General features: G+C 48.6%; 1 protein-coding gene across 3 annotated transcripts; it reads left to right on the top strand.

Moving 5' to 3' along the window:
• The first annotated feature begins 1,494 nt into the window (after positions 1-1,494).
• Positions 1,495-24,464, top strand: OAS3 (2'-5'-oligoadenylate synthetase 3). 3 transcript variants are annotated; one of them, XM_074321950.2, is made up of 16 exons: positions 1,495-2,198; positions 3,492-3,774; positions 5,414-5,589; positions 6,664-6,899; positions 9,435-9,582; positions 10,221-10,565; positions 11,688-11,970; positions 15,076-15,251; positions 16,063-16,304; positions 16,715-16,859; positions 17,564-17,737; positions 19,103-19,388; positions 20,439-20,614; positions 20,959-21,197; positions 22,102-22,249; positions 22,449-24,464. In XM_074321950.2, the coding sequence occupies exons 1-16, from the start codon at positions 1,974-1,976 to the stop codon at positions 22,458-22,460; spliced, it is 3,294 nt and encodes a 1,097-aa protein (XP_074178051.2). In that variant the 5' UTR covers positions 1,495-1,973; the 3' UTR covers positions 22,461-24,464. The 3 variants fall into 3 exon arrangements, with proteins under 3 accessions (XP_074178051.2, XP_074178050.2, XP_019589648.3); XM_074321949.2 differs by having other exon boundaries at positions 1,498-2,198; positions 9,435-9,588; XM_019734089.3 differs by having other exon boundaries at positions 1,502-2,198; positions 9,435-9,588; positions 10,221-10,556.
• The last annotated feature ends 103 nt before the right edge of the window (positions 24,465-24,567 follow it).

The raw sequence follows: 24,567 nt of genomic DNA, 5'->3' as shown, positions 1-24,567 counted from the left end.
TCAGGAAGCTTAGCTTCATGTGAGGTTCCCCCGCTCAGCCCTGGGTTAGCGTTCCCAGATACCCCGTCCTCACACAACCCCCCTCGCTGCACACCTCTTACCTTTGTCTGGGAGATGCCCGGGCCCCTGGCGCTCCTCAGACCCCTTCCTGCCCTGCACAGGTGTCCTGTGCTCTGGGTTGTAATTACCCTTCATCCAATCCCATCTCTTTCAGGGGCTTCATAGTCTCCAGTTCACCAAAGCACCTCTACTTAGGATCCGGCAGCATTATGACATGTTCTCATCGCTTTCCTGTTATTCTTAGAGGTCTAGGGTGGGAGTTGAAGGCAGGTACATATGAGCAGTCTACCATCTTGATCCAATCGTGACCCTTCTGCTTTCTACTTTCTAAAAATGCCTCAAATGTTCTGGTTCTTGGATGGCATTCTCTCTCAATGTCCAACCTGTTGAGTGGCATGATACTTTTAATATATCTCTGCTGTCATTTCAGTAGGATCTTCAGTGTGTGTTCAGTCCCCCATCTCACAGGGAAGATTTCTAAGTGACCTGTGCATCCGGATGATGACCGTGATTAATGCATGAGCATGAAAATCATGGCTGTGTAGAGGCACCTGGCTCCACAACATCTAACCTACAACAGTCTTCCTCTTATACTTAAATGCCCCCAGTGACGTGGCACTCACTACTCAAATTATAAACTGTGTACACACTGGCAGTCCACCATCTCTCCCTCTGATCTCTGAAATTCACCCTCTGACCCCATCTATCTCCTTTTGGTGAAGGCAAACTTCAGGAAGCTCTTGTTAAGGTTCTTTGTTAGCTGAGATTTCCTCCTAGGCAGAGTAAATGCGGAATTCTTGAGTGATGGGGCAGAGGACTAATGAGTTTCTGAGTGTGATAAAGAGGGTATGGTCTGTGGCATGGGCCAGTCCTGAGAAAGAGTTCAAGCAAGCAAATTCTGGTGACCTGGGTGGAGAACGGGAAGCAGCTGAAAAGAGACAGGGCAGGCCATGAAGATAGCAATGGGCTACCGGGGAGATGCGGTCTCCACTCCGCAACTTACCTGAGGCCTAGTTTTGGGCCAGTCCCCAAAGGCTTGAACTCTTGTAAGCTTTATAATGTTTTAATACCTGATATGGTGTGAGAGGTACCATTCTCAACTGATTTTCCTTTCTCATTTCTCCACTTAAAAAAAATAAAATAAAACTGAAGTCTTACAGACACTTTAGAATGATGTGTTTAAAGTTTTAAAAAATGTAATTTTTATTGGAATTGTATTAAATGTATAAAGTATTTAGGAGGAGTTGGCTCGTGTAAGAATAGTGTGTAGTAGTGCGAGCTGATGCTGGATTTCAATCCAGTCTGACAACTTTCCAGCGGGGTGGCCTTGGACACATGCCTGGCTTCTCTGTACCTTCATTTCCTCGCCTATGAAATGGCTGTAATAACAATAGCACTTATAGCATGGTTGTGGGGAGGATTAAATGAAATGATAAAAGTAAAGCAGGGCAGGAAAAGCATTCTGCAACTGTTCCTTATTTTCACGTACATCCTGCACGTTTCTGAAACGCTGCCAACGCTGTGTTCTGTGGACCTGCTGCGGGAAAGGCGTTTTGTTCCATTGTGTTTCGTTTGTCGTTGGTCGGAGCTGGGGGCCCCCAGGGAAGGTGCTGAGACCCGGCGCTGAGAGAGGGAAGGCCAAGGCGAGAAAGCCGCCACAGGGAAGGGAACCGGGAAATGGGTGCCAGGGCCCAGCGCTCCGTAAAGAATCGAAACTGAAAGCGAGAGGGGAGGGGCAAACCGGAGAAAGCGGGAGGAAACGGGGAAGCGGGAGGAGAGGGGGTCAGTAGCACCCCTCCCTCGCCCCACGCCTGGTGCAGGAAGTAGGAGGGGGCGCTGCAGGCACCCGGGGACCGTGCAGACCCTGGGACGCAAACCCAGAGAGCGCGAGCGCATCGGAGCCCACAGCCCGCATGCAGAACCCGTGCCACCCGTTGTCCACGCGCCGGGCCACGGACATGGACTTGTACCGCACCTCCGCCACCGAGTTGGACCGCCTGGTGATCAGCCTGCAGCCGCCCACGGAGTTCGTGGAAACCGCGCGGCGCGCCCTCGGCGCCCTGGGAGCTGCCCTGAGGGAGTGCAGGGGTCTCCGCGACGCCGCTGCCCCTACGTGGCGGGTGCTGAAAATCGCCAAGGTGGGCTCCCAGGGGAGGGGCAACCTCAGGTTTTCCATTTGTAAACAGGGACAATCCTCGGAGGCTGCGGGGGCCCATTGAGATGGGGGACGGGCAGGGGGCTGGGGAGGGGTTTTTATCAGTCTTCATTCATTTAACACCTATATAGAACATTTGCTATGCTCCAGGGCCGTTCAAAGTGCCTGAGAATACATCACTGCACACAACAGCTCTGCCAGGTGTTAATTAACCCCTACTTGACAGATGGGTAAACTGAGGCACAGAGCGCTTAAAGTAGCATGTCCAAGCCTGTAAAAGGTCCAGTCAGGATTCAAAGTCTGATTCTGGCATCTATGCTGCTAATGGTCACCTCTCATTCATTCATTCATTCATTCACTCACTCATTCACCAGACTATGCCTCACCCTAAGGATGCAGAAATAATACATCTCTGTAATAGCCAGAATAGCCCAATTTACTGAGCAATTACCAAATGACAGTGACCATTGTCTCATTAAATGAGTCTTCTCTCACTTTATCACATTCAATGAGGTAGATTATTGCCCCTGTTTAATGGATGGGGAAACAGTCAGACTGGGTGTGGTTAAGCCACTGGCCCAGGCACCTTTTTGGCCTGATTACTTCTAGTCACTTTGTCATTGTGACCTCAGGATGCCTCAGACTCAGAGAAGAGACGAGCTTCAGCTACTGTATCACCAGTGTACACTCAGGGGGCCTGGGGTGGACCAAGGAGAACAAGGTGGAGTAGAGGGGGCCCTGGAGTTTAGCCTCACTCTGTATCTGTGACCATATCAAGACTGTTTGGTGCCTCAGGGAAGTGAGATTACAGGTGTCAGACATCTGACAGAGTGCGAACCACAGAGCAGAGACTAATAATGTGAATTCCCTTCCCAAATTTCCATTCCTTCCTTGGGCTGGCAAGCTTTGCAGAAAGAAACACTGGTCAGAAAGGTCTCAGAAATTCAGCAAATTACGTAACTGCTTTGTACCGACCCTGGACAAAGGTTGCGAACCTGTATTCTGCAAACCAGAATTTGTTTCACCAACAATTTTAATTTTTTTTTTAAGTTAGTTGCAAACCTTTAGAAATCATGGATTTACATATAAAAATTGCTTTTCTTGAAAACTCAGACCTGGCTGCCCTGGACCCACATTCCTGCCTGGCTTCGAATGCCCGGAGCTGTGCGGCCACAGTCTCCATCCAGCCGACTTGCCTTACTCAAGTTGCCTGCCAGCCCATGTGGGTACTGGAATTGGAGAGTGTAGAATTCGAGTTATGTTTTGTCTTTCCTAGGGAGGTTCCTCTGGCCGGGGCACAGCTCTGCGGGGTGGCTGTGATTCTGAACTTGTCATCTTCCTCGACTGCTTCAAGAGCTATAAGGACCAACGGCTTCACCGTCCAAAGATCCTCAAGGAGATGCAGGCACTGCTGAAATCCTGGTGTCAGCACCCAGTCCCCGGTCTGAGCCTGCAGTTTCCTCAGCAGGACACACCCGAGGTCCTCCAGTTCCGACTGGCATCCACAGACCTTGAAAACTGGATGGATATTAGCTTGGTGCCCGCTTTTGACGCTCTGGGTGAGGGGTGCCTGGCCCATTCCCGGGTTGGGGGCAAGATCCTGAGGAGTAAGACAGGGCTTCCAGTTCAAGTTCTGCCAACAACTGGCTGTGTGACCTGAGTCACCCACTCTGGGCTTCAGTTTCTTAACTAAACATTGTATTTGGGCCACACAAGGGCCCAGAAGGCCCAGCTCTTCCTGGATCTGTGGTCCTGGAGTCAAGATGCTTGGCTCTCACTCAAGCAACTGGGGTGACTGTCCTTCAGTCACTGCCTAGAGCAGGGCTGCTCAGCCCTTCCATAAATACCCCAGGGAAGAGAGCAAATGGACATGGGCCCAGCAGCAGGGGTCTGGGGACAAGGCCAGAATTCTGCACAATCTTGTATTTTATCTTAAAAGCATTCACGTGGTTTTTGCATTTTCCTTTGTCAGATACCCATGCTTGATTTAATATAATACGCTTCTGTGTCTACATCTGTAAAATGCAGATAATAGTAACAGGACAATACTAGTTTGTCCTGGAGTTGTTGGAAGGACTGCATGCATTAATACATGTAATGAATTTCGTGCATGGTACATGATAGGGCTGTATGAATATTTGTTATTTCTGTTATTGCTATTACTATTTTTTCTATTATTATTATTATTTACCATGATGCTCTGGGAGGTAGCTATCCTAACTTTACCCAGAGTTATGATGTCCTAGCAGACAGCCACATTCTCCCATGCCTGTATACCCACCCTTTAGGTACAGATATATTAAACAGGATACCTACTCCTTATTAAATGCTTAATTATTCCAGGCACTTGACATGTTTTATCTCATGAACTCCTCAAAACAAACCTATGAGGCCAGTACTGTCTTATCTTCCATTTTACCAATAGGGACACTGAAGCACAGAGACGTACAGTAACTCGCCCACAGTCACACAGCAAATAAGTCAGGACAAGAACCTAGGAAACTATGGAGTGTTTACTTTTCCCCAGCCAGGCCCATGGGAAGTGGGCACATACTGTGAAGTCAGCTGGCTGTGCATTCCAGCCCTGTCTCCAGCTATATAACCTTGGGCAGAGCACTGAATTTCTCGGTGCCTCAGTTTCCACAGCTATAAAACGAGGTGAATGATTGTAGGGTTTTGGTGGGGGTACAATGAGGAGAGTCAGGTAAAACTTTCCACACAGTGCCTGGCAGGTAGTAAGCGCTCGAAAACATTAGTAATTACTGCTAAGGAGTCAGAACCTCTTGCCTTTCATTTCTCTGGCATGGCTTCCATTCCTCATGGCACCAATTAATTGAAGGTATGTCCAGTGGTATTTTCGTATGGCCTGAGGGATCCTCGGGGAGGAAAGAACGGCCAGGTGGTAGGGACTCCTGACTCAGCTGGAAACATCATTCCTGTTTAACCTTCTGGGAATGAGGCTGCCCTTCTTTGGCAGGCCGCCGGGGACCCTCCCTTCTGGCCTGGAGCTTTCCTCCCTGCCTCCTGAGAAGCTCCAGGCACTTTTCCTCATCCTTCAACGCCCATACTGGTGTATCCATCCTCCCTCCCTCCCCCCATTCCCTCACTCTCTCCCAGCGCCCCAAGCTGAGCTCAGTGCCAGCCCCCCATCCTGTATCCCCAGCACCCTTCTTGACTCACAGGCCTTGACTCTCACAGGGCAGCTCAGATCCAACGTGAAACCCAAGCCGCAGGTCTATTCGGCTCTCCTCGACAGCGGCTGCCACGCGGGCGAGCACGCGGCCTGCTTCGCAGAGCTGCGAAGGAACTTCGTGAACACGCGCTCTGCCAAGCTGAAGAACCTGATTCTGCTAGTGAAGCACTGGTATCGCCAGGTGAGGCCACCAGTCAGGATCCAGGCTCCAGGCCGATGACTGATTTTGTGCTTCCGTGACAGTGAGAATATTTTCTTCTGTTTAGCTGCCATTCATGTTTCTCTTTCTGGGAATTGCCTGTTCATGTAATTTGTCCTTTATTTTCTACTGGGTTCACTGCTTTCTGGTGGTGGATTTGTTGGAGCTCTTTACATACTCTGGGTGCTGATGTTTATTTAGTTAATATAATGCAAAGCTATTCTCCCAGTCTGTGGCTTATTCTTTTATTTTGTTTGTAGGTCTATTGTCACCAAACACGTTTGAATTTTAATGGAATCAGATGTGTTCATCTTTTTCTTATGTGACTTAGGCTTTGTGAGGCTTATTTAAGAAGTCTTTGCTTATTCTGACTTTCTAAAATTATTCTTCCATGTTTCCTTCCAAAAGGTTTTAAGACTTTCTTTTCATATTTAGGCTTTGAAACTCTCTGGAATATTTTCTGTGTAGTATAAAGTAATGGCAAGTTTGTACACCGCCCTCTTCAACCTCAGGAATACCCCCCCCCCCCATGCTGTTCATACTTGTTGATAGACTGTTGTGTATTGGGGAAGGGGTAACTCGAGAAGAGCGAACAGGCCACCCCAAATCTTAAGTCACGTGGCTCTGTCCTTGTGTTGGACCACTCATCCTAAAGCAGGTCTGGTATGAGGAGATCCTGGATACCAGTTCTTGTTCAGCCACCGACTTGCTGTGTGACCTTGGGCAAGTTCTGCCATGCTTTTACATGGGGAGAACAGGTGACAGTCTCAGACTACCCGCTGGCCTCTCTTAACTGCTCTCCACGCCTGAGGCCTTGAATCTCATACCTCTGCCTTCCCAACCAGAATATGAGCCAACCACACCATTGAAGGCCCAGCAGTGAGGGCTGATGAGAAACGCAAGGTTGGTCTCGGAACAGGCTTGGAACACAGCACCTCGTCCCAGGCGCTGCCTGCTGGGTTCCCACCCCGGACACTGAGCGATCCAGCAAAGTCCTGCAGAAAACTAGCTCTTCCCTCCCCTTAATCCTGAGCCTTCTGCCCTGTCCTCTTACAGGTGTGCCCAGAGGAGACGAGGAGGGAGATGCCCCCAGACTATGCCCTAGAGCTGCTGACTATCTACGCCTGGGAACAGGGCTGTAAGAAGGACGCCTTCAGCCTGGCCCAAGGCCTCCGGACCGTCCTGGGCCTGATCCAACAGTATCAGAGCCTGTGTGTTTTCTGGACCATCAACTATGATTTCGAGGACCCTGCCGTTAAGAGGTTCTTGCAGCGCCAACTTGAGAGACCCAGGTACCTCCTAGGACCCCACCTGTGCCTGAGCCATGGGGAGATAATTAACAAATATAAAACAGGTCGTATCTACTGAGGGCCAAAGCCAAATGTTACATGTGCACTTCCTAATTCAGTGGATTCAGCTCCAGATGCAAATTAGAACCACTTGTGGGAGTTTTTAAAAATATGCTATATGTTTTGTGCATGAACGTTTTAGTGACACATTGTTATGGAAGGTTGGGCCCTCCTCAGCATAAAGCAGTGAAAAAGCAGTTTATTAGAAGAGATAGTACACTGCAAGGAAATAGGAGCGGACCTGAGCAGTAGAGAATGGCTCAAGGGCCCAAGGTTGCGTTATTAGAAACAAAGGAAGAGGCTCAAAAGGCAAAAAGGCCCACAGGACCAAAGGCCTCGGCACAAAAAAGGGGCCCGACTGGCAAGGACTTGGCATTTTTAACCTTTATTCTCTAGAATGCGCTGTTCCTTTCAGGGCGTGGGACCACTTGATTGTCACCTGTGATTGACAAGAGGCTATTATGTCATCTTTTTAAAACTGTGGAGGTGTGAGTGGCCGGTTTAATCTAGTTGGGTATTTTTGTACCCATTTGTTCCTCATAGGGGTAGATAATTACAATGAAAAGGGGAAGTTTTGGGCAGAGAGGGGAAATCTTTTGGGCGGTAATGCGAGACCAGATGCCTGTCTCTAACTGCCTGCCTTGTTTTCTCCTTGAGAGACGTGATTCCCCATAAAATCTCTATGGGAAGTTGAGGCACAGGAGGTCTTTTCTTCTGTATCTGCTTCCTGCTGGGCAGGGGCATAAGCTGCCCCTACCTATTGGGGGATTCACAGAACTCTCACCCTATCTGATCTTAGATGAGAAGAAGTGGTCCCAAGATTCACGTGGAAGACCATGCTGGCTTCTTTGGTTGGGACTGGCAATCTTGCTGGGGTATCCTCTGTATCCCCACGGCCCCTAAATGAGGAAAACTAGATTTTAATTAATAAATTCATTAGCTCTGTAGAGCCTGTGGCCATTCAAGCAGTCATTCAGGTGGCATCAATTGTCCAGGAACTGGGACCAGAATGGGTTGGAAAGAACATTAGGCTTCAATGATTATAATCAACAAGTATAAGTGACCTGTGGGGTCCGAATGGCTTGGGGGACGTTGGGAAGCCACAGGCTTTTAAGTAGTTACCTGAGCGACATTCTGTGATTCTCTCTAGGAGCAATCTTTAGTTTAGGCTTCAGAAACTGATTAGAAGCGTATTCAAAGCCAGGGGCTAAGGAGCTAAGAAACTAGGGGAAAGGAGAAACACACTGTTCCCCAATATCCCCCAATAAAAATTTAAAACCAAATGTTCTATAGTGAGGGGGTTCCCATATTAACATAACATACTATCCCAAGTGCACATTTTGGTGACTGTGGGGACAGAGCCAGGAGTGCAGTTTCCAGGCTCTCGGCCTCACGTGGAAAGGTGCTGACTCAGGTAGTAAACGGCCATCGACTGTGATTGGATGGCCATCAGCTGTGGCTAGTTGGCCGTCAGCTGTAACCAGTGAGCCATTGGCCACTAATATAACTGCCGTGGCTGTGCTAGCAGTAAATAGGGGCTAGCAAGAAGATGGTGGCTGAGCTAGCAAGAGTGGATTGCAGTTAGCATGGCGGGTTGCAGATCGTGTGGATTTTGTTTCCTGTATCTCCAACCCAGCCGCCAGCAAGACTATAGTGGTATACTACTCCCCTGTCTATGGCTCCGTGGGTGTTCCTTTTTGGCCTCACCGTATCCTGCATTCTTATGTGGGGAGCGGGAGCTGAGACCCCGCATAATACCCGGCATGACAGTGACTTTCTATGAAATAAACATACCTGTGAAACCACCACCAAATCAAGGTAGAATATTCCAGCACCCCAGGAGTTCTCCGTGAACCCCTCCCAAAAGTCACCCATGCTGACCATTGTCATTGTAGTTCTGTTTTTAAATCTTATTTAAATGGAATCATACAGCATGTCCTTTGTTGTTTAACTTCTCTTTTTCAGCATTAAGTCTTTAAGATTCATCCATATAGTTTTGTGTAGTTGTGGTCCATTCCCTTCCATTGCTGAATAGTATTTCATTGTGTGAATTTATCACAATATGTTTTCCATTCTACTCATGATGTACATTTTGGTTGTTTCCACTCCTGGGCTGTTTACAAAGAGGGCTGTGATAAACGGCCTTGTATTTCAGTGCGTACGCGTATGTGTTGGACTTATACCTAGGAATGAAACTGCTAAATCATCGAGTGTGACTCAGAGATACCAGGGGTAGCTCTTGGTATCTTGTGATTCTAATGTGCAGGCAAAGTTGAGGACCGTTGCTCCCATTTAATCTCCACCACAGCCCATCAAATCAGGCATAGAAGTAAGTTCTCATAGAAGTAAGTTATCTACCTCAGATCTCACAGCTGGAAAATAGCAGAGTTGGAATTGGAACCAGGTCGGCTTGACTCCAGAGCCCCTGATCTGGACCAGCTTGCTAACCAGAATCATCTTGTCCCTCTGGATTTGCAGGCCTGTGATCCTGGACCCAGCTGATCCCACGTGGGACGTAGGGAACGGGGCAGCCTGCAACTGGAATCTGCTGGCCCAAGAGGCAGAGTCCTGCTATGACCGCCCGTGCTTCCTTCAGGGAGCAGGGGGCGCTGTGGAGCCCTGGAAGGTGCCAGTGAGTGAGGGGGCTTTTGGGGTCCTTGGATTTTACAGATAATGTATGTGCTCATCTACTGAGCATCTACTGTGTACCAGGAGCCATGGGTGTGGAACAGACTGAAAAAAATGGGGACTGCGGGCATGTAAAACAATTTAATCACCAAGCCAAGCCTGTGTCTCCGTGTAGTCTGCTTACCAAGCTGTGTCTGCCCACCACAGCGGGAACGTTTTATAATTTCTCCCCTCCATAAGGGCACCTTTCTATAATCTGCCCAAAGGCGCATATGGGCCAACTCCCACTTTCCCTCTCTAAGCCTCAGTCACCCTGACTATACAATGGGAGGGGGCTGATAAGCGAAGGCACATACCATGTTTCCCCGAAAATAAGACTGGGTCTTATATTAATTTTTGCTCCAAAAGACGCATTAGGGCTTATTTTCAGGGGATGTCTTATTTTTTTCATGTACAACAATCTACATGTATTCAAATACAGTCATGTCATCTTCCGGAACATCGTCATGACGTACTAAATGCGTCCGTCTGGCTGACGATCTTAACTGGGGCTTATTTTCGGGGTAGGTCTTATTTTCAGGGAAACATGGTAGAAACCTCTGCACGTGTAAGACAGCTCTTTCAACAAACTTCCAGGGCCTCCCACAGTCAGGTTTGGACGACCACGTCCTGCAAGACCCTGTCCAGAAGAACCTGAAGGACAGCTGCAGTCTGGATGCTGTGCAGCCAAGGCCAGGGAGCAGGCAGCCCTCCTGCCCAGCTCCTGCCCCCTTAGAGGCTGCCAGCATCCCCCCCTGTCCCCCCGGGATGGTCTCGGATCTGTCTCAGATCTCCGCCAAGGAGCTGGACCGCTTCATCCAGGACCACCTGAAACCAAACCCACAGTTCCAGAAGCTGGTGAGCAAGGCCATCGACGTCATCCTGGGCTGCCTCCTCCAGAAATGTGTCCACAAGGCTTCAAGAGTCAGCAAGGTGAGTCAGGTGGGTGTACACACCGATGGGACCCTATCGGGGGACCACGGTGGGGAGGGGAAGGAGTCACAGCAGCGCAGCTGAGGAGGATGGGCCAGGGAAGTGGACATCCCCTGAGGCTAGTGTGCTGGCTGGAGGCGTATATTTAAGTGCCAGCTTTTTTTTTTTTTTAATGATACAATTTTTTAAACCACTGCTACCATGATCAGATCACTTCCCTTCTCAGCTCAAAATCCTCAGAGAATACAGTGGCCTCAGGGCCTGGCCCTGGTCTCTCTCTGACCTTCACTTACTCCATACTGGCTGCTTCTTGATATCAGGTACACATTCCTGCGGGCTGTTTTCTCTTTCTGGAATGTTCTTCCCCCATCTATTTGGCTCTCTCCCTCCCCTCTTCTAAGTCTGTGCTCCAAGTCCTCTTCTCGAGGGAGACTGACTGCTCCATTTGCAACTGCAACCTGCACTCCACTCCCAGGACCCTTACTTTACTGGCCTGCACATAGCACTTAGCACTTTCTGGGGGCTACTGTTTGCTGACTGTCACTGCCTCCCTCTCCCCCAATAGAATATAAGTTCCAGGAGAACAGGTAACTTTTATTTACTCGCATCCCTATACATGGAAGTGCTCAATAAATTCCTGTTGAATGAATGAGTGAATGAATGAATTGATTGATGATTGATTGATTGATTGATTGATTGATTGATTGAAACAGGCCAACAGAGTGCATCTACAGACCCTATTTGGCCCCGGAACCTCAATTTGCAACCTGTGGTCTGGATGTGCAGTCAGTGGGGGCTGCAGGTGTTCGGCTGAAATCTTTGATCACTGTCCCCACTTCATGCCCCATCCCACCTCCCATCCCCATTATCTGTTGCCATATATTGTCCGACTTTTGCAGGCTTTGGGCCAGAAGGCAGGTACAGGCAGATACAGTCTGACTGTGCCAGGCTTCTAACAAACAGTCAGAAGCCACAGGGTTTGTTTAGCCTACGTCTGTCATCCTGCCCCCAGACCCAACAGCAGTGAGAGAGCAGTTTCAGGGCTGCAAAGGCAGGGCTGCTGGTGGGGTCACAGCCTGACACTGAGGCTTAAGAAAGAGTCACTGGCCTGAGATGTCCTTTCCTCTACAGGGTGGCTCATTCGGCCGGGGCACAGACCTCAGGGGTGGCTGTGATGCCGAACTCGTCATCTTCCTCAACTGCTTCAAAACCTACACGGACCAGGGGACTTACCGTTCAGAGATCCTCGATGATATGCGGGCACAGCTGGAATCCTGGTGGCAGGATCCAGTCCCTGGCCTGAGCCTCAAGTTTCCAAACCAGACCGTGCCTGAGGCTTTGCAGTTCCAGCTGGTGTCCACGGCCCTAGAAAGCTGGATGCACGTCAGTCTGCTGCCCGTCTTTGATGCCGTGGGTGAGGGGTGCCCAGCCAGTGCCTTGTCTCTAATTGGGATCCCAGGGGACCAGGGAAATAACAGGGTGCTTGCAATCTTCTCTGTGATCCTAATTCCCCTACTTCACTAAGCATTGAAAAGTACGTAACGTCATCATCATCATCAATTCATAACTATTTAGTACTTTTAAATTTACAAAAGTTTTAATTATAAAATGTTTCAAACATACAGAAAACTATATAGACATCGTACACCCATGCACTCCAATTATGATTTCACAAATGTTAACAATTCTCCATATCTGTTTGGGATTTTTTTTTTTTCCCTAAGAAGTTATATGTTGAAATGTCCTTCCTTATTTTGAAGGGTTTCCTTTATGGTTAATTTTCTAACTTTTTGGGCTGAATCTGAGCTTAGTAATTGCCAATCTTAATAAATGCAATTAAGGTTAGACATTCCCTTTAAAGTACCACTTTAGGTCCATAGCAAATGTTTTACATGTATAATTTTTATTATCAGTCAGGTCTAAATATTTCATACTTTTAATTATGACGTTCTGATTTGTTCTTTCCTCCATGAATATTTTTGGAAATGGGTTTCCAATTGAATGTTTTGGGGGTTTGTGTGCTTTGGGCATTTAGTTATCTTTTTCTGTTTTTTCAATTTATTGTTCAATTACAGTTGATATATAATATTATACAATATTGTATTAATTTCAGATGTTCAACATAGTGATTAGACACTTATATTTTTACAAAGAAAATATCCCTTGTGTGATATCAATTCTTTGGAATTTGTTGGCACTTCCTAGGTTTCCCATGGTTGAAAAGAATGCACACTTTCCTTTGCTGAATGCAGGCTTCTATGTAGATCCTTTAGATCTAGCTTATGACCTTTGTTCAGATTTTTGTTACTTATTTTCTGCTTATTTGGTCCATTAATTTATGAATAGGGTATCTTAAAGTCTCCTGCTCTGAATGGAGATTTGTCAGTTTCTCCTTGGAATTCTGAAAAGTTCTGATTTTAATATTTTGAGACTATGTTATTAAGAAATGCATAAGTACATAATTATATTTTTCTTGGATTGTTCCTTTTATCATAGTAATAATCCTCATTATTTCTAATTAATAGAGTTGTACTGGTCTTTTGATAATGTTTTTCTGCATTCTAACATACAAGAGGTTAACACTAGGGAAGATTACTTTCTTTTGCTTTTGTTTTTTTTACAGCCTGTGCTAATTAAAATCTGTGAACATAATTGGCAATATTTTTTCCCCTCACCATTGCTTCTTAATTTCCAGTTCTTCCTGCTGGATTCATTTCCTTCTTACAGAAATACATCCTGTAGTACTTTTTCAGAAAGGTTTATGAGTGATATATTTTCTCAGACTTTGTCTAAAATCCTTCTGTTTCAACTTCACTCTTAAAGGAAATATTTGACAGTTCTCCTCCATTTCTATTGTCTTCTGGCCTCTACGGTTGCTGACGAGAAGTCGGCTGTCAGTTTATTTCTTTGTTGATGATAATGATGATGACGATTGCTGCTGATGATAATAATGACGTGTGTGGTTTTATTTTCCTTTTGTGTAGCTTTGAAGACTTTCTTTTGTTCATAGTATTCTTCCGTTTCTGATATGTCTGTATATAGATTATTTTATTATAATTATACTGTTTGGAATTTGTTGTGCTTCCTGAATCGGAGAACTCAATTCTTCCTTTAGTTTTGGGGAAATATCTCCCAATATCTCTTCAAATAATGCCTCTCCTGTGTTTTCTCTATTCTCTACTTCTGCAACTACTATTAAATCACTTCATCCTCCACGTCTCTTCATCTCTCTATTTCCCATCGCTCTATCTCTCAGGGCTGCCAGCTGCTCAAATCTATCTTCCAATTCAGTCTCTTCAAATGTGTTTAATCTACTACCTTTCCTTAATTTGTAATGAATCCCAATGACTTTATTTTTCATTTGTAGAAGTGCTATGTAGCTGTTTCTCAAATCAACCTGTTATTTGCTCCTAGGCTCCTATTCTTTCATTGTGGCTTCAGACTCTTTTATCTCTTTAATTATTTTAAATAAGCTTGTTTTAGTCTCTGAGATGGACTTATATTCTCAAATTCCTGGAGTGTTCATTCTCCTCTTTGTTGTATTGCCTGCCTCTCCCTCAGGGTGGATCATTTTCTCATGTGGTTTGTAATTTTTTATCGTGAGCTCATCTCTGGGATATGTGGAGCTTTTGTATTCTTTCCTTTTCCTGTGGAAGTTCCTTCTGCTCTAGGTTGGAGAAATATCCTCAGGGAACCAAGTTTTTATTTTGCTTCTAGCTGAGCTCCAAGAGTTTCAGTAATTCCCAGGCCAGTCTTACATCAATTGAATAGCCTGGGATTTCCTTACTGTGCACATACTGTAAATTTGGATCTCACATCTGGATTGGGATCTCAGTTTCTCAAGGGGGATCTTTTCTTCCCACCCACTCCCACCCAGAGTCCTGATGGCAAGCTTCCTTGAAGCCTCTGTCTGTTAGTGGGGGACCTTTTTACATCACCTTTCAAGGAGAAGGCATCTGTTCCAGAGTGCCAGCCTTATGAAAGAGAAGGGTGGCAGTTTCTTTTCTATGCTTTGTTTTTCTCTTCTGGGAGATAATATTAATAATAACAACAGTTAATGTTTATTGAGCTTTGTTCTAAGCACGTTACATGTAGATTTCATTTGATTCTTACCATAGTCTTATGAGCTAGATGTTATTTATTATCTCCCTTTTAAAGATAAGGAAACCGAGACTCGGAGAGGGAAGGTCACACAGCTAGTTTGAACCCAGGCCTGTCTGTCTCCAAAGCTCATTGTCTTAACCACTTTCCTATACAGCTTGTTTGGGTTCAAGATTACACATCTTGCAGAGTTATTGGATGGGTTAGTGAAAATTACTGAAAAGCACCCAGCACACGTGTGTAGTTGGTGCTAAGAAATAATAATAGTCCTGATTGTTAGTCTATGTTATAGATTGTACATTATTGATGGCAAGGTTATATAATTAATGTTAAAAAACTAAAGGCTGGTGAGTGGCTGGGATGGGAAATGCTGCTGCTCCATTAGAATTGCGCCCTCAAAGTGCTCAAACATCCACAGGGCAGCTCAGCTCTGGCGCCAAACCTGAGCCCCAGGTCTACTCAACCCTCCTCGACAGCGGCTGCCAAGAGGGCGAGCACGCGGCCTGCTTCGCAGAGCTGCGGAGAAACTTTGTGAACACTCGCCCAGTCAAGCTGAAGAACCTGATTCTGCTAGTGAAGCACTGGTACCATCAGGTGAGACCTCCATACTCCCTTGCTTCTCCCAGGAAGCAGTTGCTGTCATGGCACTTGCCTCGGCCAATCAGCTCCTCCCCTTTGCAGCAAGCTCCCCTCCTTCGCTTTTTATTGGCCATCCCAAGCGGAAGGCCCGCCTCCTCCATCCTCCATATCCTGCTCAGACCTGGAAGCCCCTGGCTGAGAGAGAATCTTGTCTTCATCAAGTGCAAAGAACCTTGTTACCTTGGTGAGGTTCACAGCCCCTCTCTAGCCGTCTGTTTCTCCTCTCTCCTCACATCACTAATGCTTTCCTTGTTCTTTCTCACCTTCAAACCTTTGCTTATGCTGTTCCCCAATCACCATCTTCTGTGCAAATTGTGCTAAATCCTGAGCATCCTTCAACGCTCCCTCACTAAACACTTCTCTGAGTGCCAACTCACATTCGTGCACTCATTTATTCAACAGACATCTACTGCACACCCACTGTTGCTCACTGCTGTGATGGGTGTTGGGATACCAAGATGAGCATGTTGCAGCCCCCATTCCTGTACATCTACCCCATACACCCTTTCAGAAACAACTCTTGGCAAAGACCAAGGCTGAGATTCTTGGTCTCACTGTGTAACCTCGGACAAGTCACTGTCCTCCTCTGGACCTCAGTTTATCCATCTGTAAAATGAGACGAGTGAGCCAAGCCATCCCCAAGGTTCTATTCTTCCTGGGGTTTTGTTTTTTATAGTCCCCGCCTTCTGCAAGTGCTTAGGACCATGCTTGGCACACGGTAGGGGCTCACATCCACTGATGCTTTGATTGGCCTTGGGTGACCTAGGTTGCAGCTCAAAACAAAGGAGAGCGGCCATCCCTGCCCCCAGCCTATGCCCTGGAGCTCCTGACCATCTTCGCCTGGGAGCGGGGCTGTGGGGAGGACCGTTTCAGCATGGCCCAAGGCCTCCGGACCGTCCTGGGGCTTGTCCAGAAGCACCAGCAGCTCTGTGTCTTCTGGACAGTCAACTATAGCTTTGAGGACCCAGCTCTCCGAACACACCTTCTTGGCCAGCTCCGGAAACCCAGGTGCAGACCGCGACCTCATTTCCTGCCCTGCATCATCCTTCTCCTCCATTGTCACCTTGGAGTCACTGTACCCAGGAGGGGTCCAGGGTGGAGTTTGGGTGCCCCAGCCCTCCTCCTCATTCTGCTTCCTTCAGGACTCTGCTGAGGAAGCACAGAAAAGGAGGCCCACAGCAGCCAAGGCCAGTTTTATTAACACAGTACAATATCATATCTCAAATTAAGGGCTACCCAATAGCTTCCGGAGCAAAGCAGCCAGGCAGGGGCCCTCCTGCACTTGGGCAACATTGGGCCAGCTCTAAGGTCCTGACACTCTTCTCCCTCTCCCCAGCCCCCATGCCCCTTCTCAGTCTCTCCCACTGCCCTGCTCCTTCACTGGTTCCCACCTGCTTGCCCACCCACTCTGCCCCCAGGCCCCTGGTCCTGGATCCTGCCGACCCCACCTGGAACGTGGGCCAGGGCTGCTGGAAGCTACTGGCCCAGGAGGCAGCAGCCCTGGAGATGCAGGCCTGCTTGATGGGTACAAAAGGGACACCTGTGCAACCCTGGGATGTGATGGTAAGAGATGGGTCCCGGAAGCAGTAGACGCTGTTGGTGCCCCATCCTACATCCCCTGTGCCTGCCGGTGCACATATGTCCAGCTGCTAGGAGTGTTGGATGCTGATGGCTGACAGCCAAGGCACAAGTTGTGCCATCCCAGCCAGTGCCTGAGCGACATGGACACAAATGGCTTACCCTTGTTTGTTTCAAGGCAGGACCATTTCTATGATGCAGTTCATGCTCCAGAGCTGCCTGTGGGATTCGGAAAAAGCATTCTCCAGCTAAGCCTTCTCCACCCTTTCCTGCTTCCTGCAAGCACTGTCCCAGTTAATCGCATGCACAAGAATCCCCGTCACAGGCCCTGCTTCTGGCGAACCCCACTTAAGACAATAGCCTTTTGCAGCTCCCAAAGGATATGATTTTATCACATTTGTTATTTTGTCACAGAATCTCATAGCCTGTGCTTAATACTCAAGACAATCCAGTGAGGCCTAGGCCTCATTCTCGCCCCCATTTAAAGATGGAGAAACAGGCTTGTTGTGGTAGTAGAACCAGAACTTGAACTCTGGTCCCTTTGATGCTGCAATCTGCCAATTAGTTGAGGAGAAAAAGGAGATAAAGGAGATAGTGGGAGTCTTGTCTTCATAGGATATCTAGGAACAGGGCCTGGGTGTTCACAGGGAATCTGTCTGGAGCTGGCCCTCCCTGGGTTCTCTCTGCAGCCCGCTCTCCTGTACCAAACCCCAGCCGGGGACCTCGACAAGTTCATCAGTGAATTTCTCCAGCCCGACCGCCAGTTCCTGACTCAAGTGAACAAGGCTGTTGATACCATCTGCGCATTCCTGAGGGAAAAATGCTTCCAGAATTCTCCCATCAAAGTGCTCAAGGTGGTCAAGGTGAGTCCCCAGAAAGCTGTAGACAAAGAGGGTCCTGTATGCTGGTGATCTTTCCTAGGCCCATGCCAAGCGTTACCCACTTCTGTGGCCCCTGCAGAAACCAGCACAAGGCCAAGTAGAGAGGAGAAAACAGAATGTGTTCATGGGTGAATGGCTGAGGTAGGGCCCAGATGTTTCCACCAAGTTTCTTTTGGTTGCTCATGATAGCCAACTCAAAAGAAGCAACAAAAAGGAATGTGTTGGCTGATATAAATGGAAAGCCCTGGAGTAGATCTGCCTTCAGGCAGAGCCTGATCCAGGAGCCTATGCAAGGTCATCAGGACACAGCTTTTCTTCCTAGCTCTTGGCTCTTTTATCTTGGACAGGCCTTGTCCATATGATGGTCCTTGGCCTCTCTAAGCTTCTAGAAAGAGGAATTATCTTTTCTCAAAATTCAAAGAAGCCTTGAAATTGAGTTTCATTAGCCTGACTATATATGCCTTAGCCAATCACGAACGCCAGGGAGACCTCAGGCGCTGACTGGCCAAGCCTGGGTCATATGATGGAGTCAGCCCCGTGTGGGCCTCATGGGCTGAGTGTGGGGGACGAATGAATCCCCCAAAGAAAACCCAGATGCTGGTCCCAGAAGGTGGAAAGGATGCTGGAGTGTACAAAAAGTCACATTATCCACTGCACCAGATATGACCACAGTTCACAATTGGAGTCACGGGGAGACACAGGTTAGCTCTGGAAAGAGTGTCAGCATAGATTCAGCCAGTGACAAGTCCCAGGCCTGGTGACTTGCTGTGTGACCCCAGATAAATACCTTCCCCTCTCTGATCCTTGCCTTCCTCATCCATAACACTTGAGGACGGTAGCCTAAGCCACTGGTTCTCAACTGTGGCTTCACTTAGAATCACACAGGCTTTTAAATATATATATACTGATGCCCATCCGCCTCCCAGGAAAATGAAGCTTAGTGGTGCCAAGGCCCATCATATGGACAAGGCCTGTCACAGTCTCAGGGGCATAGGAGCCAGGCAACAATCATTTTTAAAAGCTCTTCCTGATGGAGATAAGCTTGAGATCCAACTGCAGGCCTAAAAAAAGAAAAAGAAAATTCTCAAATCCCTCCCAACCCCTAAACATGATGCAATGAGAAACTTTGCACGTGTTGAAGGATTTAAACTTATGCCTTGCACATTTCTTTTTCTCACAACTATGCCATGTTGTAACTGCATGTTAAAGATGTAAGACAGAGAGGTTAGGTGACTTACCCAAGGTCACACAGCAAATTCTTAACTCAGAGTCCAGAGCCCATGGGCTCTGGCAGGAGGACATCAAGCAGTACTTCTGGGGTCAAGCCACCTGTCATGTCCTCCCCAGGGCGGCTCTTCAGCCAAAGGCACAGCTCTGCGAGGCCGCTCGGATGCGGACCTAGTGGTTTTCCTCAGCTGCTTCAGCCAGTTCACCGAGCAAGGAAACAGGCGGGCAGACATCATCTCGGAAATCCGAGCCCAGCTGGAGGCATGTCAGCAGGAGAAGCAGTTCGAAGTGAAGTTTGAGATCTCCAAGTGGGAGAATCCCCGCGTGCTGAGCTTCTCGCTGGCGTCCCAGACGATGCTGGATCAGAGTGTGGACTTCGACGTGCTGCCAGCCTTTGATGCCCTCGGTGAGGTGCCCGGGCCTAGTCCCGAGCAGGAGAAAAGCAGAGGCAGGGCTGCCAGGGGCAGTTGTAGAGGTTGTGCAGCGCACAACCAAACCACACCTGTTCATATCGTCAGCCTTGTAGGTGTGTGTGTTTATCACAACTTCCCTGCAAAGTGTTTGGAGAAAGGGGCACCTTTTCCTAATTTACACAAAGGGGCTACATGGACTAACAGTGGCCCTGCGCTGGGTTTTCGTCCCAGCAATTCCCAGCAATATGCTGTATGACCTTGAACAAGGGATTCCTCCACCTTGAGCCTCAGTGTGTCCATCGGATGAGAAGGACATCGAAGGGTTTCCGTGCATCGAGTATTTGTGTACTCCCTCCCCCCCTGCTACAGACCCATTCGATCAGTCCAGTCAATAAATGCACCTACTATGTGCTCAGCACTCTTCCAGGCATTGAAGATAAATCCCTGAACAAAACAGACACAAATCTCTTTGTATCTATTCATTTCTGACTTTGGACAGGAGAGTTTGCCGACTGAGGGAATCCCCCATATCCCAAAGTATTTGGTTCCTGTATTTTGCAAAACAAGTAGCAAGGGAGAGGTTGACCCAGAAATGTATCAGGAATCTATTCAATTCCTCAGTTCAGAGAGTGAGAGCTCGACTCTCAAGGAATGCCTGTAAGTGCACTGGAACCAGAAGGGTGGTGTCATCTCTCACCACATATGGTTCTGTCACCTGCAGGAGGCTCTGTCCCTTTGATAGAGAGATGAGCAGATGTCAGAGAACCTTGAAGACATGTTAGCTCCCAGCTGAGACTCTCTCCATGTTGGGGAAACGTGTAGGTTAAAAGGGGGCAGAAAAGGGAGTAAGATGCTCGCCGTGGATTTCACTCACACTGGGTCACGCTATGTTTGTGCTCCACCTAAGGATACCCCGTGGCCTCGCAGGGGGGTCCCAGACCACCCATAGGGAAATACCCAAGTAGGAGATCTCGGAAGTACTTTAGTTGGCACCACTCTGACTCTGGGAAATGAAGTGCGGTTTTCCTTGCCTCTGTTTCCAGGCCAGCTGGTCTCCCGCTCCAGGCCCAGCCCTCAGGTCTACGTGGACCTCATCCACAGCTTCCACAATGCGGGCGAATACTCCTCTTGCTTCACAGAGCTGCAGCGGGACTTCATCGTCTCTCGCCCCACCAAGCTGAAGAGTCTGATCCGACTGGTGAAGCACTGGTACCAGCAGGTTTGGCTCAGGGACGAGGGGGCCGCCCCGCCAGTGGCCCTGGCTCGGCCTCTGGAGTGCTTTCCTGGGAGGAGGCTGGCCCAGCCCTGGCTGGCAGCCTGGGTTTGTGGAGCAGAAAGAGGGATTTGTCCTAGCTGTGGGACCTTAGCTTTCTTAGTAAAATAGGGCTGACCTACAAGTAACCATGTCACAGGACTTGCTGGGATAATGCAAGGCAAGGCATCTGGTATAGTAGGTGCTCAGTAAAAGCTTGGGGATGGGTTTGCTGGCTCTGGGAGGGTCCCTTCCCATAAATCTTCATTGCCAGTACGGACCAATACATCATCTTTCTCCTCATTCCCCAGTGCAACAAGATGCCCAAGGGGAAAGGCTCCCTGCCCCCCCAGCATGGGCTGGAACTCCTGACGGTGTATGCCTGGGAGCAGGGCGGGAAGGACCCCCAGTTCAACATGGCTGAGGGCTTTCGCACTGTCCTGGAGCTGGTCACCCAGTACCGCCAGCTCTGTGTCTACTGGACCATCAACTACAACCGTGAGAACAAGACCATCAAAGACTTCCTGGAGCAGCAGCTTCGGAAGCCCAGGTTCAGGCCCACGCCCCATGGCCCAGAGCCTCAGATCTAGGGTGACTCACTCTCTCTCCACCTCCTGAGGGCACAGGGCAGAGACAGGAAAATCCGCTTTCTAGAACTGAGCTCTTTTCTAGAAGTGCTATGCTTAGCACCTGAGGAACAGGCAGTCAGTTTCCTGGTCACCTGTGAAGAGGGTTGCCAGTTGAAATGCAAGACTCCAAGTTAAATTTGGATTTCAGAGAAACAGTGAATACCTTTTTAGTGTAAGTATGTCCCACGCAGTAGTTGGGATATACTTATGCTTTAAAAAACAACCCTTGTTCATTGTTTATCTGAAATGCAAATTTAACTGGGCAGCTTCTATATGTATTTGTTAAACCTGGTGACCCCACCTGTGAACCCACCAGGTAACATAAGCATGTCTCATTCTTTGGGATTTTGCCCGTCTCTGAATTGCTACAGAGACAACAGAGAGGTTTCATCAAGTTGTGATGCATCTCAGGCAGTGGGTAGTGGCTACTTAGAGTGCTGTGCTAAAAAGCTCTCTGCAGGTGTGAATTGGCTCAGCTGTAAAGAGTGGCCTCATCAGTTAGTGACTTCGACCAGGGGTGCAGGAAGGGAGAGTAGTGGAACCAGTGCTGTGGTTGATTAACTGTGGTTAACAATGCTTGCTTTACATGCAGAAGGGGCAAGCATGGTTGATTGGTAATGTCTGCCTGGGTGCAGAAGGGGCCTATGTGTAGCTTATTTTCTATCCTGTCCTCTAGTGTGTGTGCCTAGAGCACAGAGGAGTCTCTGGGCCCTGCCCCTGACCCCTACAGAGTGTTGGGTGAGGGAGGAAATTGGTCCAACCAATCCCACAGGGGGACACCCAAATGTTGTCAGGAGTAAGACTGACCCTGGATGGGAATTGCAGGCCCATCATTCTGGATCCAGCTGACCCAACAGGCAACCTGGGCCACAATGCCCGCTGGGACCTGCTGGCCAAGGAAGCTACAGCCTGCATGACTGCCCTGTGCTGCATGGGCAGGGATGGCAACCCCATCCAGCCATGGCCAGTGAAGGTGAGAGACCTGTGGTACAGAGAGGAGCGTGTTTTGCTGGGGAGCAGTGTGGTCCAGGGAGGGGCATGACTCCTCCCAAAGGGGCAGGGCCCAGTCAGGGCCCAGGTGTGCCCCCATGCCTCCGTGTCCTGTCTGTCCATGTCGTCTTGGCTTCTCAAGGAAGGCTAAGGGTAACTAACATCTTCTGTACCCTCCACAGGCCGCTGTGTGAAGCCCAGAAAATCAGTGGTCATACCAGATGGACAGATGGACACCAGCCCTCGGCATGGGGAGACTCAGGGGCACCTGCCAGATGTGTGTGTGTGTGTGTGTGTGAGAGAGAGAGAATCCACTCTACTCTTCAGTCCAGCCTCCCAGCTGATGTTTCTGCCTCCCAGCTCTGCTCTCTCCTCCCGGAAGCCCACTCTGCTTATCCAGCCCAATTGAGCTTCATTGCATTCCCCTTGTATCAGACAGCACGACCCATCTCACATACCCCCTCCCCTCTGTGGCCTACACGCTGGAGTCCAGACTCCATAGATTGGCACCGGGCTGGGTTTCCAGCTTCTCCATCACCCGTATGATTCTCTAGCTTCAGCTGCATCCCACACTGTACCCTGCGCCTGCCGAGAATGTCCTCCTTCTCCCTGACTTCTCTCTGCCCATCCACACCCGCTCAAATCCTTCCTCCTCTTAAACCCATCCCTGACCTCCCAGTGACCTCTCCTTTCCCAGTTCAAGAACTTTTCATGGGGATGGCAGGGTTTTCATCTCATTTTTTAGTCACACTCAGATGGTCATGGCTGCCTGGAGCCCTAGGTGTTGAAGGATCCTGCAGAATGGATACAGAGTTGGGAAGAGTGACCTAATCACTTGGTGATGTCTGCCATTGATGCCATAAAGGAAGGTAGTGGCATGAGTGCCGTGATTGATTAGCAATGTCTGGACTGGATGCAGGAAGATGCTCACAGATCTATAGTATGTGTCTGGACTCTTGAGAAGCTCTCTGAGCTCAGCCGGTAGCAGGAGCGCATGTCCAGATGGGCTAGCTTTGTCTGCTACAGACACGGACAGAGGCCTCCTCATTGGAGGCCTCCTTTGGTTCAACCTTCCTGTTTCATCCCCCCAGTTCCTACATCTTGATGCCATGTCCTACTTGCCTTCTTGGATTTTTACTGAGTTCCTATCTTTTCTCCTGACCTGCTGGAATGCCACCAGTGGGATCCTCCATCCCAAATGCCTAAACGTGAGCCAATACCCAAACAACAGTGCTCAGCATGTTTCTCTCTGCCCTCCAGAGTAAATCCACCAGGTCCATGCAGGAGGCACTGCTGACTTCTAGTCCAGCAACAAAGTCCCACTGAGTCAAGGCTCAGCACAGAAAACAGAAAGTACTCCAGGTGTCGTAAGCAGCCAGGGAATCCATCGAAACCCCTGGACCGGCTGGAGGAGGCTGGGGCCACCACTGGACTATTGGTTTCAAGATTGGACCCCCCATGGCTAAATCAGAAGTCAGGCTGCTGCTGCTGCCATCCCTACTGCCTCACACCCTCGAAGCTGGGGTCCAGACCCAGGACGGCAGCCACAAACATCTCTCAGAAGCTGGCAGCCACCAGTATGGCAGGAAGGCGGCTTCTGCCTCCCTCCTTTAACATGATCTAAATACAACCAGAACTCCGGCTGCAGGGAGTCTGAGAAGTGGACGTTTCATTCCCCCCACACACACACACACCGTGGCACAGGGAGGAATGGATGCCCAGGCCGAGGGGCAGTGTCCAGCACTGCGTCCCTATCAGAAGCACCATGAATATCTGTTGGGTGGGTGAGGGTGTGGTCCATCCCAGAGGGGAGGACCAGGAGACAGAGAGAAAGCAGCCATGTTCTTAGGGCACACAAGAGTTAAGGGGCCTGGATGACGATGTGTCAATGTAGGTTCTTCAATTGTAACAAATGTCCCACTTCGGGGAGTGTCGATAGTGGGGGGAAGACATATGTAGGAAATTTCTGGACCTTCTGCCCAATTTTGCTGTAAACCTGAAACTGCTCTGAAAAACAAAGTATTTTTTTAAAAAGTAAAGGGGTGTAATATCTGCAACATGCACTCAAATATAATAATACTGCTAAGAGGTACCTATAGAATGAGGGGAAATGTGAAATATTCTGGGTGAGGATATAAGAGTTCTTTGTAACACTCATCTCGCAAATATATAATAATAATAAAGCACATACTTTGGAATCGTGTAGTGTGGAATTAGAACTTGCCAGACAACTTAGTAGCTGTGTGACCTTGGGCAAATGTTTCCACCTCTCTGAGCCTCTTGGTGTTATAGTAAACATCA

The sequence above is a fragment of the Rhinolophus sinicus genome, chromosome 9 (genome assembly GCF_057876585.1).
Source record: "Rhinolophus sinicus isolate RSI-liver-muscle chromosome 9, RSI-T2T, whole genome shotgun sequence".
In the NCBI taxonomy this organism is placed as follows: Eukaryota; Metazoa; Chordata; class Mammalia; order Chiroptera; family Rhinolophidae; genus Rhinolophus; species Rhinolophus sinicus.
Note: the sequence above shows the minus strand (reverse complement) of the source record. Positions and strands in the feature narration are given on the sequence as shown.

Bases quoted from the DNA above. Each gene is read 5' to 3' on its own strand.
- OAS3 (XM_074321949.2), top strand. From the start codon at position 1,974: ATGCAGAACCCGTGCCACCCGTTGTCCACGCGCCGGGCCACGGACATG. The intron at 9,589-10,220 runs GTGAGTGAGGGG...ACAAACTTCCAG, and splicing joins TGGAGCCCTGGAAGGTGCCA to GGCCTCCCACAGTCAGGTTT. The intron at 17,738-19,102 runs GTGAGTCCCCAG...TGTCCTCCCCAG, and splicing joins AAGTGCTCAAGGTGGTCAAG to GGCGGCTCTTCAGCCAAAGG.